At 37.5% G+C, this 14,068-nt stretch overlaps 2 protein-coding genes across 2 annotated transcripts; both read left to right on the top strand.

Annotated features, from left to right (window-relative positions):
- Nucleotides 1–2,202: 2,202 nt before the first annotated feature.
- On the top strand, nt 2,203–11,286 carry LOC108573175 (protein FAM69C). The gene is made up of 4 exons (XM_017935564.1): nt 2,203–2,652; nt 8,677–8,837; nt 9,504–10,191; nt 11,056–11,286. The coding sequence occupies exons 1-4, from the start codon at nt 2,503–2,505 to the stop codon at nt 11,284–11,286; spliced, it is 1,230 nt and encodes a 409-aa protein (XP_017791053.1). The 5' UTR covers nt 2,203–2,502.
- Nucleotides 11,287–13,098: 1,812 nt separating this feature from the next.
- Nucleotides 13,099–13,974, top strand: LOC108573174 (putative ATP synthase subunit f, mitochondrial). Its single transcript, XM_017935563.1, has 4 exons — nt 13,099–13,313; nt 13,385–13,483; nt 13,741–13,857; nt 13,946–13,974. Exons 1-4 carry the CDS (start codon nt 13,190–13,192, stop codon nt 13,972–13,974), a joined length of 369 nt encoding a protein of 122 aa, XP_017791052.1. The 5' UTR covers nt 13,099–13,189.
- Nucleotides 13,975–14,068: the final 94 nt, after the last annotated feature.

The following is a 14,068-nucleotide window of genomic DNA, read 5'->3' as shown; positions in this document are numbered from 1 at the left end:
TGAAAAGAGTGGTCTGCAGTTAAAAGGTTAAATTACATTTCTTCACCAGATTTAATATCACATATGAAGAGAAATGTATGTGTTCGTTATATTACGAGATGAATGTTTAGGTTTGCATCACGTTTATTAAATGCACTAATACTTATAAATGGGAGTGTAATTGGTGAGATCGATGACGACGAGGGGTCTCTAAATGTTTTGTGACTCGGATCAGGTTTGTGGAGTGGGGAACGATAGAGAAAATAATGGGAGGATGTATATTTCAGGATTTCAAGTGATAGGGTAGCTTTTGGAACTTCGACTGGTAGGTTAAATCGAGGGTATAAAACGAGTTTTAATAGTGAAATCGATAGTGGAAAATGTATTTATGTAATATGCGAGGTTTTCCTAAAAGTTTTCAGTTATATTGGATTTTATTAGAATAGGAGAATGAACTTTTCTCCAGAGTTACCCGGTTTTTTGTTTTACTTATTTTTTAATAGCTTAGTATTTGCTGAATTTATGTCGATTTTGTTTAAGCTTACTAATGGTACGATAAGAGAAAATATACGAGAATTAAATATTGCAACTGCTAAACTAATATTTTTCAATTTTGAACATGATAAATGAAAAAAAATTTTCATATTTTGAATTTAGATTGTTTATTTAGAATCTTCTAAATAACGTAGGTAAAAATTTTTTCAAATTCAAATGGGCGAAGAATTTCGAACTGATTGCATCATTGATCGCAAGATTTTAACCGCTGTTACATCTATCCCACAACCCGGCAAAGGAGGCAGCACCAGCTGGACCTCAAATTAAAAGCTCTCCTGGTTCGTTTGAAATAAGCCCACACCATCGCAAAGCTGAAGTGTGCACACACACACGTGAACGATAATGATGAGCCAGCAAAAAATTTCTACAGCGGCAAACCATCGCAGAGCAGTTGCAAATAGGACGTCGTGCGTGAATGTGAAACCTCCATTGGACTAATCTTCTTTAGAAGCAATTTGAAGAAAACAATGCGAGTACTCCTTTGCAGTACTTCAATTCAATTCAACGCAGATATATTGTTACGCAACTGTAAATCGCGGAAGTATAATGAGAGTGTGCACTGTTAAAAAGCTAATCTTTTCGGTGGGAATGTTAACTGTGACGAATTGGAATATGAATGAAATCTCTTAAATCTCTTGATTTGCAACAACTGACACAACCATATATATGTACAATTCGCTTAAATCTAGAATGAAAAAACTACTTTATCGTAGGTACATACGAGTCGATTTATTTCAGACAATGCACACTAGATTTCGACATACACCACGTTCCAAACAGATCGATTCTCACCTTTCTATATAACTAAGTGAATCGTTATTACTTTTGCGATATATTTTCAAACAACAACGGTATAACGACTAATTAACACGGTAAAATTGACTGCTTAGAATTAAATTTGATGTATATAGTGTGTTTGAAAACATTCGACACAGAAGTGCCTTCGAAATTTGTCAAGTAATATTTGTAAATAAACTGAGAAACAGAATATGTCCAAATATCTTTGTAACCCGAAAATTGGTTATGATTTATCTCATTTAACATTTAATATTGTTTAATTATTTCAAATTAGCTGAGTCAATTGTACACATTAGTAAAACACAACAAATACCTTATCGTTAAAAACAAATTCGAGTTCAGTCCCTCCATAATAAACAAAGATACACAGCGTTGGTCAAACGTACTCTTTACTGTTCAAATATTTTCGTGACTCACAGTATGTCGAACAACCTGAAGTAACACTTGAATGAATCTTTCCACAAAATCTGTACAAACAAACAAACAAACGATACAAGAAAACAGCCTACTTTCACAGCAATACAAACTACATATATCGTCAAAGAATTTATATTAACCTCAAATTAAAACCATCGAATTGAAGTCATTTATGAAATAACCTCTTCGCCAATCTAACCTCTACTCTCACTTACCCTTCCCCCACTCCCTTTCTCTCTCCTTCTCTATCTCTTTTGTGCATGTTAAATCACCGGCTGTACGAAACGATCGTTCACGAAAGGGCGCCGTGCGAATAGCGATCGAGCGAAATTCGAATTTTTCCGTAGACGGTTCTAAATGCATGCGGACCTGCGCAACAGACACTATCGGGGAGATCCGCCGCGAGAGGCGCGGCGTCGCGACGCTCGCATGTGCCGCAGATTATGCCGCATTGCCACAAGCGTACGGCACCGGTCGGCCGACGATCGCGTCGTCGAGACAAAACACGAGAAATCAAGCGGATGAACAGATCGCGAGGAGATTAAGCACAAGGCGCCCTCACGATGCGCCGTCGCGGACGTCGACGACGATTCGGTTGGTAAGAAACGAGCATTAAAGGAGTGAACAACCACGCAACGCGGATTCTGTTAAACGAAGCAAAAAAGAAACAAAATAAAAAAAAAGGGGGAACTTGTCGTCTCCTTGGTAATAAATATTCGTCGATTCACCCGAGGCAGAAGAAGTCCACGAATCATGAACGTCCGACGACTACCCGGTTTCATGTACCACTACAGAGTGATCACGCTGTTCCTCTTCTCGACTTTTCTCCTCGTCATCTATCTACTCCTTCACTGGGGTATTATGTGCACGAACCTCGAGGCTTGGCGGCACGTATCCAACGTGGTGAGTCCTTTTGAACGTTAACACAGGCAACCACAGAATCTCGACACTGTCACACGACACACAACGAGAGACAGCATGTTAGAGGCGCGTACACACAGACCGCGCTAGGGGTGAAAACCAAACGTGGGTAGAGAAAGGGGACGTTGAGACGGGCACGCACGCGCCTTTACAGCGTGCACAAAACGGACTGAGCCACGGTACTGTGCCAAATTCACGCGTGTACATACCTACGAAACTCGAAACCAAACTGTGGTGCGTACATGCATCTGTGTTTATGTTGCTGTTCTTGCTCGTCTTCTATACGTCCGCCGTAAAGCGTCTATGACATACCTCAGACGCTCAGGCAGCCGTTTCAGGAGCAAAAGCGCTCCTTGTTTCTCCGAGCAAAGCCGGGAGCAGTGGCCGAAGCAAGTGACGTCGAAAATTCGTAAATAGAGTGGGGAATAACGGTAGTGGTGGGAGTTGTAGGCTCGTAGATAATAAGCATGTGTTGGTACGTTCGCGAGACGTTTCGTACCATCGTATATCGGTTACTTTTTCCAGTACGTGCCTACTTCGAAGCATAGTTCTCACTCTTATGCCTGTCGATCGCTAGTACATTCATACAGTATCCTACCCACAAGATCGTTGCACAAGTAGGCGTAGTCTGACTACTTCACATAGAGCAACTTCGTGACCGATCCTGAGTCTATGTGCGCACACCATGCTGAAACAACGTAGATTTTCGGTCTTTTCCGCCAGTCGCTTCGGCAGAGGGGGTAACGTCCTCTGCAGATTCGTCTATTTACTTTACCGTGACTGTGCCTCGTTTTCTGGGAATTTTCTGTAAATAGGCTGTTGCAAAAGGAAATTCTTCCGGCCTGTCAAATTCCTAACGAATGGTGGAAATAATCTGCGGAATCTTCTTGTTCTTTATTCAGAATTTTTATGGGAAACAATTGAAATTGTACAGTGGAATAACGTTTTATTCTGTGTTTAATGTCGCATGTCGTAATGAAGAATGCATTTGCTCGCTCTTCCAATATTCTCGTACAAAGCGTTTGCAATTACGAAATATCGTCAGTTTCATTCAACGTTGAAAAATTCTTCGACTCTATTACAATTTGCCAGCAGTTTAATCCGTTCTTTGTGCAGCTAATACGATCCTTTGACAAATTTCACACCTGAGTAGAACTTAAGGGATTTGTATGTATATACTTGCTATAAGTGGATTAACGTTTTCCTCATATAGTTGCAATGGAATTTAATATTATCTGCCTTCCAAAGATATCAAAGTTCGTTTGCAGTGCCGGTTAATCTGACAATATCAATTGCGTTCAGTTATTCTCTTCTTACGATCAATATTAATACCTTTTAAGAAACTTCAAAATCTCACTTATTTACTTGCACTTTGCATATAATTTTACCATTCAGAATGTGTCGTACACCTGCTAAGATCGTTCACAACTTTCTACGACCGAATAATTGGCTGATTATGAGTGGATTAACATTCCTTGGCTGTAGAAAAAATTCCTCGAACGTGGTTATAAATTCAATTTGTTGCATCAATGTGACGAAGCATCGAATGCTAAGCTTAGTGTCACTACTCATTACATTCAAACCAGCACTGTCGTGCTGGAATATTAAGAACGGAACCGTTTACGTAATACATTATCCAACGCACGCGAGGTCACGAAAAAATGCCACTGGACACTTCTCTTACTAAATTATCTCTGGCTTAGTGTTGTTCCCCTTGCAACATTGAACAAATACTACAAATAAATTAATATGATATAATAAAAACTCTAATCGTACACATTACTGAGTAATTTAAGCTCTGCGATATTACACGCTCAACAACCGTATTTTGTTTTGCAACATTGATATATCTTCAAACGAATGTATCATGAATCACTACGAATCACTTAAGGTCGCTCGAGATAGTCAACACGAACTAGCTATACTAAATTTACTTTTTAATCTCAACATTCTGATGGAATCTTTCAAGCTATTCAGACAAAATTCATATTTTCAACCTTGATACCTACAAAAACATTCTCCACCTATAATAAATAACAAAAAACTTCAAGTTCGACACAAACTTATCTTACAAATCGCTTTATTAACATTTTTACCATTTAAAATACTAAATAAAATATTCAAGTCCATCTAAAAAGAATTCCACGAAAAATTCCCCAAGGAATCGTTCGTGATTTCCTCCAGTGGCATTCAAGGGGCTCTTTGACAGAAAAGAATTTCACGAAACTCCCGAGATACCTAACCTAACCTAACTTAATCGTAACTACCGCCAATTATGCCTGGGGACAAAGCTAACCTTAACGTTTCCTCCGGTTATTTTGCTACATCAGAAATCCCGCGAGAAAGACGTGCAACTTCGACCAACTGTTCGACAGATACTAAACGTGGCCCGGATAAAAGCGATGGCTTTCGAAAAGCACATCCGATAAGTTACACGGACGTTACGGTGCATAAAGGCACGTGACACGCATGTTATGGGGGTCTCCGCCTCTACTCGAGAAAACCCTCTCTCATCATGGCGGTCACGTCGACTAAAAATATCGCGTGCACAGTCTCTCTACAGTACGTAAGGATCCAGACGAGCATTGCACGCACGCGAGACCGCGGGCTACGTGTGCGAATACACGCGTGCCTGTACGTAACGCAAGCACCGCCCACGCGGCATGAGAATAATTCACTTTTATTGCTCTCATTCTGGCTCGATGCAAAGAATATCCTACCGATCGAACGTACGAAATTTCGACGACACAACTTTGCAGGTTATATCCCACCCACGAAATTACTTTTATTTTAATTAAAACCACCTTTTGTTTCACCCTCCTTTTTAACCTACATCTCAAAGATGCGTGCAACGCAAGTGATCTATAGGTGCTTCGTCGGTGGTTCTGTAATAATTCGTTTTAACACACGGCGAACGAGAGTCTTCTTCCAGTCGCGCGTTCCTCGAGTGGTGTCGTACTCGTGAATGTGGGACGACGATAAGGATTAGCGCTTCTTTCTCTGTGAGCTTGAAGTAGGAGGTGAAAAGTAGTACGCGTGAATGTGGAGGAGAGATCGCGAAACGTACAAATTTTTTTCCTTTTTGAGAAGTTGTGTAAGATGATAACGATGTTGGTATTAAGTGAATAGTATAGATTGACTGAACAGATTCCATGATTATCGGTATTTAATTATTTTATACTTTAATTTCCTTTTAACTTCGTTTGCAGGCTATTCGTAATAACGAAAATTAAAATTCCCATTTTAACGAGATTTTTTTATCTCCTCAATTTTTATGGTTTAGAATAAAAATAACAATCAAAGTTTAACTACACGTACTAATATTAATTATGCTTTAAATATCGCTCTTACTAGTTTCTCTTAAAAAAGAGAAATCGATATTTTCAAATATTTTACTTAAAATACTAATTAGGAAATTTTTAGAATTCTTCGACATTGTACGTATGTTTAAAATATAAAAACAGCACAAAGTGTCGTAACTGAATGAAATTTTGCGAGTGACTGAATAAAGACTCTGCCAAACACGTTTAATGGTCTACCAGGTGAACTGTCAAATCAATGTAATCGAATCTCTGATGAACGTACGAAGTTAATATTCCCGATCACACGTATAATTGATCATATCATGGTAAAACAGATATTCGGTGATATTACCATCAATCACGCTGTCGTTCATAAACGAGTTCCCGTAGTAACCTTCGTTTACGTCGAGCAGTGTTGCAAATGCCTTGAAAGTTCGTTTGTGAATGGACAATTTATCGCGCCTTCTTGTATTGCACGCGTATATATAGGGTGTGCAAACGTGGAAAACGTCAATTATCAACGGCGTGCAAAAAAAAAATAAATAAATATCGTACTCGTGAAAGGAAAGTAAATCACTGTGATTTGAAAATATTATTGTCGCCTATTTCAAACACTGTAAAAATGTAAATTCTATGAATGCAATTTTCTTTTTTCTTTTGCCATCATACATGTAATTCTCATCGACTCAACTTTTGTTAAGTGCACTAAACTTCGCAAGTTATTATTACTTTCACTAATTTCTCTCCAAAGACAAATCTATATTTTGAAACTGTTTCATTTTTGACACAGATGCCATGCTTTTTTAATAGCACACCTATAAGTATATCTTTTTCTGTTGATACTTCTATTCCAAATATACAATCACATTATTCTATGACACTTATGGAACATTACTTCAAAATTCAACATACAAAATTGGCTAAAAATGTTTCAATTGACTCCAATAAATGAAAAACGTCTCCCTGAATACACTGTTTCAGCAATTTAAAAAAGAAAAACAAAGAAATTCTTAATCCTTTCATTGCTATCAGAACCTAAAGACGCTTCGAAGCTTCGCTCGCGCTGTGACCTTGGCGCCTATAGGCGTTTCAAATATTTTTGCCTTTTGGCACACTTTCACCTTAATTTTTCCTCCAGTTAAAATCAAAGTTCCCCCTTAATCCTCGATAAAACAAATTTTAAAACGACCAAAAGAAAACACTTTACCGCCCTAATGGAACATCCGCATCTGCCACGCGCCCTACGTACCAAAATCAGCCGCAACGAAAGGGTCAAAATACCCAGCCACGTCAACCCACCCTGTATATCACGTGTATACGTGGCTGAAAGAGAAGACTAACCCATTACCTGGCCAAAGTCTCTCGATATCCCTTCATTCTGTTTATGGATGCCCCTTGAATTCTCACAATAACCTTACTTCATTCTAGAACGGGTTCTAGAACGAAATACATAACGAAGAACGTAACGTCTCTCGTAGGTGTAGATTCTAAACGCGCGGGAATCCGTTTTCTCGCGTTCGCGACGAACGTAAGAAGAGAAACTTATACGGTGCTTAAACCTAACCGAGACGCTTTTCGCGGCTAGACTATCTCTTAAACCGTGTGACTTTTACACTCAGCCACGGATCAGCCTCTGGCCAATTCGAATATCTGTCACATCGAGGCGAGTGCTAGCATCCTGAATGAAAGTTGTTCGATTTCATTGAGGAACAGAAGACAACACGCGTTGCGCCCAACCATTTTATGTATTCTTTTAGAGAAACAGCTTTTCCATGGCAATAGCTTCTCTTCTTTAGCAATCTGTTTCACGTGTACAGGGAATTTTATTCGAATGTAAAATCGCAGGTAACGAGATAGAAGGGAGATTTGCTTTTTTCCTTCTCCTTTTGTAACGATGTCAGTTCGGATTGCACGAGATATCGGTACTCGTTCGGAGTATTTCCGGATCACTGTGCAACTCTCGAGAGATCGTTTCGACGATTAAATAGGAAAATTTCAATTGACGAGGTGAAACGTTTAAGTAAAATTTGCAGGATCTTAGAATCAATCAATTAGATGTTTAACTGTAAAATCTCTTTATGAGAGCAGACAAATTTGATGCAGCCTCGATTATTCGTAAATTGTATTCACGAATAATAAAAATGACGTAAATAGTAGCTCAATATTTTCAAGCAGATTAAAATACAAACCTTTAAATATGTTGAACTGAAAAGAAGTAGGTAAACATGTTGAACATAGAAGAAAAGGTGGTTTCTAACACATTTTCACCAATACTTTACATGCATTAAAGCAATATATTGTTAAACGTAATGACGAACTACCAGCAAGTATGATGCAAATAATAAATGTGCAATAAATAATATTTTAAAGGACGTTACTTGGAAAGTGGCGAGGTCTGATTCGCTAGACGTTTCGCCCTGTGTCGTAAAACTGCTTTAAAAGTTCCCTGTCTCAGTTTGACGTTTTACGTAACTCCCTTGCCGAAAGGATGCTCGTAAAAATACTGTAAATCAAAGAAAAATAAAGAATGAGAAAGAGAACATCGTATAGTATTAAGAAGCCGTGCAATAAGAACACGTTATAAAAACTGTCAGAATTTCAGAGAGGGAAGAGAAGTTTGTGATAATTCGATCGCATCCCTTGTACCAAACTTTTACGATGTGAACGTTACTCTTACGGTACCTGATCATAATTTTCATTTCAGTGCAGCACGCACAAAAAAGGGACTGCAATAGGAATTCTCTGCGACCCGCTATGCGCAGAAAGAGGGATTCACTCGCTTGCATGCGAAACGCTGCATGCCGGCAAAGAAGCGGTGTTTTCGGCCCACTGGGAGACAACTCGACTTGTGTTCAAGGCTTCAAGGTTCATTATCCTTTCTCCTAAAACATTATATTACGTAGACAGAAGTTACAATGTTGCGTCTAATTCGGAAAAATTTTCGAGAATTGGGAAAATTCTTCGAATACTATGAGGAATTAAATAAAATTTGGGAATTCTTAGAATACTATGAGAAATTACTTAAACTCGAGGAATTCTTAAAATACTACGAGAAATTAAATAAAACTGGAAAGTTCTTAAAATATTCCAAGAAATGACTTAAAATTGGGAAATTCTTAAAATACTATGAGAAATTACTTCCAATTTTAAGAAATTCTCAGATATTCGATAATTCCCGAAATACTGTGCAAAACAATCGCAAAAATATGTTCAATTCTACAAAACTTTGAAACATTAGAAAATGACCAACATACATTCCCCGACAACTGAAAAATTACTTCCAACAGTTATTAATTTCAAAATTTGAAAAAGCCAATAACACACTTCCGAATCCTAATACCTCTTAGTACCAAACTATCCCTTCATCCAACCGCAATCAAAGATCCTCACATTCCCTCAACAAAAAAAAAAAAAAATATGAAAAATCAACCAGTCATTCTAATTCAAACAAACCCTATTCGACATGTCACGAGTCGTCACTTAAACGAACGAAACACAATTTCAAAAAATCCCTACGGGTTTCGATTTCAGAACGAAGACACCGGCGGAGGAGTTCGAGTCGTTGTTCTGGACGGATGTGGCCGGCGCAAAGCATTTCCCATCCGAGACAGACTTCAACACCATGATCAAAGATCTGGTCGTTAGCAAGCTGAACGTGACGCTGTCGCAGCATCAATTAGAGAGGCTGGCGCGACTTCGTACGCATCGCGTCGAGACCGAGCCCAGTAGGCGACAGCTCGAGATGGAAAATCTGTGGCCGCTGTTGCAGGAGAACGAGTACTTGATGAGCATCCTGTACGAGGACAGGGACATTTTTCCACAGTTGATTGGCACATGCGGAACCTTCTACGCTGTCGAGTACGTCCGACCTATTGAAACACCGACGACAATCCTCGCTCTATCCGATTCGAAGCCAGAATGGGCGAAACGATTGAAGCTGGCCGTGATGATTCTGGACCTGCTCGAGGAACTCGACACCAACTTCCCCGAGCCAATTCATCTGTGCGACGTGAAGATAAACCATTTCGGTTTGCCCCTCGGCGGACAGAAACTCAAGTTCCTCGACCTGGACGCGGTGTTTCCTAAAACGATTATCAGCCGTATCACGGCTGACAGGAAGAGCTGTGAGAAACATGAGGACTGCGACTACTTCGACTGTAGATCCTTCTGTTCCAAGAACAAACGATGCGAGTCACCTGTCGCCAACAACAATCTACAAGTAATTTTCCGAATCACTTGTGTTTCTCTCGTTGAACATCTACGACGAAGGAAGTGGAATCTTGCTCGTTCATCTGAAAATGATTAGGACATTGAAAGGCGAAGTTTCGTATTTTAGCGAAATTCGAAATTGAATAGAAACGGCTGTGTGTAAGAAGAGGAGTCGATCGGCGTGAAGTATAGATCCAAGAGATTATACGCTGCATCGTATAAGGTTTCTGATGCACTGTTCTGAGTAATTGGAAGATCGTCCATTTTTTGAGTAACTTTATCTCTGTGGTTATAGTTAGGCACCCGATAAAATGTTGCTGCACCAACACCGCGGTATTATTCCTCTTCCTCTCTACAGAGACGTACTTCTCTAATTGCTTAGGATAACATTTAAAATTGAAGTGTTAAGTTTCTGCGAATTAGCTACAATTGCCTGCCTCGTGAAAATTACTCACGGTGAACTTCCAATTATTCAGAGATAGATTGGCCGGATTATGAATTAACCGGACCTGAAAATTAAGGTCAATGGGAAGATATTACTCTTGCCAGAAATGTGATGCTGCAGAATTACCGTTTCGCGATACACGTAGAAATTAAAATCAGGGAGAGCGATCAACCAATACCTCCTCTTTTTCCCTTGTAATTCTACGAATTAATCGAATCTCAAGGCTTGTGACAACGTTCATTTACCAGATAATTCAAAATTTCTCCGCTACGTATCTTCAACTGCAAAAGAACAGAAATTAGTATAAATAAGTATATCTATTTTCAACAAATTAAACAAACTAAACAGAATGAAACAAAAACTTAACGTATCAATGTCACGCTTTATTCTTCCATGCAAATTTATTAACGAACGTTTATAAAATTTCAGGTCGTGTGCGAGAAGATATTTCTCGGCTGGACCCTCTCAGGAACTATCATAATTCCTGGACTACTCATGTCGGAGCATACCACCAGCACACTGGCGGTTCTTTTACGACAATGCGCAAATCCAGCCGGTGACATCGAGCATTTGCCACGTGCTGCGGTGCCGGACAATTTGAAGACACGATTATACAATATGCTGCACGAAATGGAACAAGAGGTTTTTGCTTCCGTGTAGACGCGTTCCAGTTCATGTAGGACTACAGAGAGATTTTCACGAAGTGGGGAAAGTGTATTGAATCGAAACGCTGCATGATGTTAAGGAGAATGACTGTTGAAATTTATAGGAATTTTATTGTAAAGAAATGTTGGCAATTGATAGAATCGAGAAGAATTTCAGTACATCCATGATTTTACTTTGTAAGAGGTCCGCGCTCATTTTAATACCGATAGAAAGAGCGCGGTAAATGTGAGTTTCTTGTGAAATGTACGAGGAAAGAAGAAGAAAAGGTAGAGTCAAACTTTTATGTTTGAACAATAGAATCGATTTTGTTACAATTTTTCAAGAGAATCATTCGAACATATTCCACGTGTTAACATACATCCATGACGAATAGAATTGAAAAAAAAAAAAGGAGAACTATTTTTAACGATTCCTCTTTCAAGATTCCGACGACTTCTTGAAAAACATATACATTCGATTTTTCAATTTAATACGCTGTTTGGGATACAACACTACTCGTACTTATTTCGAACGATTATGAGTGCCAGAAAAGTTAGTAATTGTTTGTAATACGAAATTCCAACATCTTTCTTATACCTATTGCCTATACAATAATTAAATATATTCGTAGTGATAAGTTTTCTTTCGTTTGAATTGTTTAGAATATGACACAGTAAATATTTTACGAAAGTATTATAATATACACGAACGAAACAAAGTTAAAGTTAATTCGCATAGTTGCCTGCTATGTTCGACATCCTTTTACGGATTAAAGCAGAAACCTCTAAACAGCTGACTTCCAATAGTTACAGTGCTGCTGTTCGTTAAGCTTCATTATCACCTCAGCCTTGGAAATTGATTTACGTTCAGCTTGAAAGCTAATAAGAACGCAGTACTCTGCGTGAAACGCGAAATCCTCGAATCGAATATTGATTGAATTCAAAGCAATCGCGAAATTTCTAACTTTCTATGCATGTAAGGAGACGACAAACGAGCAACCTTTGTACTGCGAAAATATAAAGGAATAAGTGACCACTAGAGGCTAGTGATAGTAATAAGGTTAGAAATCGTAAAAAGCAACATTATCAACAACGAGCACAAAAATACGAACTACCTTACACGTAATTGTAGCCTTACTTCTATACTTTCAATTGAAAATTCGATACGCTTAGATAGAAGACGAAGATATAAAAATATTATTATTTTTAGTATTCGTGTGTACGGCTTAAATACTTGTTAAGTACCAGATACGAATTTAATAACTTAATTATAATAATTAATAATATCGTTTAAGGTGTGTATTGCTGAATTGTCCCTTGATTCTTTGTTATCGAAATTTTTATAATCGCAGTAATACGAATACTGTATGTACGAATTTAATTATAAATTTAATATTACAGTTTAAGATTAATCAGCAGTACGTAGTATTGAACAATTTCCAATGAAATATAATTTCTGTACATGTTATTTGTCATTTCGTTTTAGTTGGAAGATACTGAATGTTTTATTTGAAAATAAATAATTATTGCCTTACATTGTCTGTACTTGACATTTTTCCCACAAAAATTCAAAAACCACAAGATATAAATCATCAAACGTTACTAATGTTGGTATAAATATATATTGCAATAAGTTGTTCCATAGAGTAAATTGCACTTTTTAAATCAATGTAAATTATTAAACATAAACATGTACTCGACAAACTACGGGTTTTAAATTATAAGATATAGTTACCAATCAAAATTTTTAAATCACTAGTGCAAAATTCTCTATGGTACTGTAGCCCACTTAACTAGGGATTTTCATTTTTTTAAATTGTGCATCATGTGTCCGGAATAATCGATAGACGACAGTATTTTATCGTTTCTGGAGACACATTCGCTACAATTTTCTGAACAAGCAATTTAATTGTAGCAAAATGTCGCACCCAATATCGTCAATGATATCTTCTATACTTCAGTGGGACAAACTGGGCAATTATCCGAAAGGATATGATCCAACAAAGCACGGTCCATTCGATCCTTCTCGATATTACGGCACACGTAAGTTATACCGCGAGTATTCATTTAATTGTAAGTGAATTTATGACAATAAAATTTATGTATTTTTATAGCTGATACACCATTTGGCGATGTCAAAATTCGTGAATTACCAGCATGGCTTTGGCGACGTGAAAAAGGACTTGGAAAATTATTAGGGTTATTTTCCCGAGGTATATATTTTATCAAGTAAAATGCCCTTACCAAACTTAAAAATTACATAACACTTTCGTTATAACTTAGCGCATTTTAGTAAAATGTGTGATAATATTATTAGAAAAAATGAAATAATTTTTATGCATTTAAATACATTTGGAAAAGCGATTACTTCATTGCTTTCGTTAAATATGATTTAACATGGAGCAAAAATAAAAATCAGTTTTTTCTGCAGTGTAATAAGTATTTAAAAAAATGAATTATAAAATTACAGCTTATTGGCGTTGGAATTTGAAATATATACAACCTAGAAAGGCAAACATGAGTCCAGTGTATCAAGTTGCTGTTATAAGTATGATACTTTTCTATACAATGAATTATACGCGCATCAGTAAGTATTTTATGTATAATTTTAAAATTAGTTTTGAATTAAAATGTGACAAAATAACACAATATAATGCTATACATTTCATTTTCAGGGGGACATAGAAGTTACAAATATCATTAAACCATGATATCTTAAAAATATATTCAGTTGTAATAGAGTACTATTAAAATCTGTTAGTTATCTAAATACTTAACAACTTTGAACATCTGTAACA

The sequence above is a fragment of the Habropoda laboriosa genome, unplaced genomic scaffold (genome assembly GCF_001263275.1).
Source record: "Habropoda laboriosa isolate 0110345459 unplaced genomic scaffold, ASM126327v1 scaffold124, whole genome shotgun sequence".
NCBI classification, from domain to species: domain Eukaryota; kingdom Metazoa; phylum Arthropoda; class Insecta; order Hymenoptera; family Apidae; genus Habropoda; species Habropoda laboriosa.
Note: the sequence above shows the minus strand (reverse complement) of the source record. Positions and strands in the feature narration are given on the sequence as shown.

Coding starts and splice junctions, on each gene's coding strand:
- LOC108573175 (XM_017935564.1), top strand. CDS start 2,503: ATGAACGTCCGACGACTACCCGGTTTCATGTACCACTACAGAGTGATC. Junction 2,653..8,676: donor GGCGGCACGTATCCAACGTG/GTGAGTCCTTTT, acceptor TTTTCATTTCAG/TGCAGCACGCACAAAAAAGG. Junction 10,192..11,055: donor TCGCCAACAACAATCTACAA/GTAATTTTCCGA, acceptor ATAAAATTTCAG/GTCGTGTGCGAGAAGATATT.
- LOC108573174 (XM_017935563.1), top strand. CDS start 13,190: ATGTCGCACCCAATATCGTCAATGATATCTTCTATACTTCAGTGGGAC. Junction 13,314..13,384: donor TTCTCGATATTACGGCACAC/GTAAGTTATACC, acceptor GTATTTTTATAG/CTGATACACCATTTGGCGAT. Junction 13,858..13,945: donor AATGAATTATACGCGCATCA/GTAAGTATTTTA, acceptor TTTCATTTTCAG/GGGGACATAGAAGTTACAAA.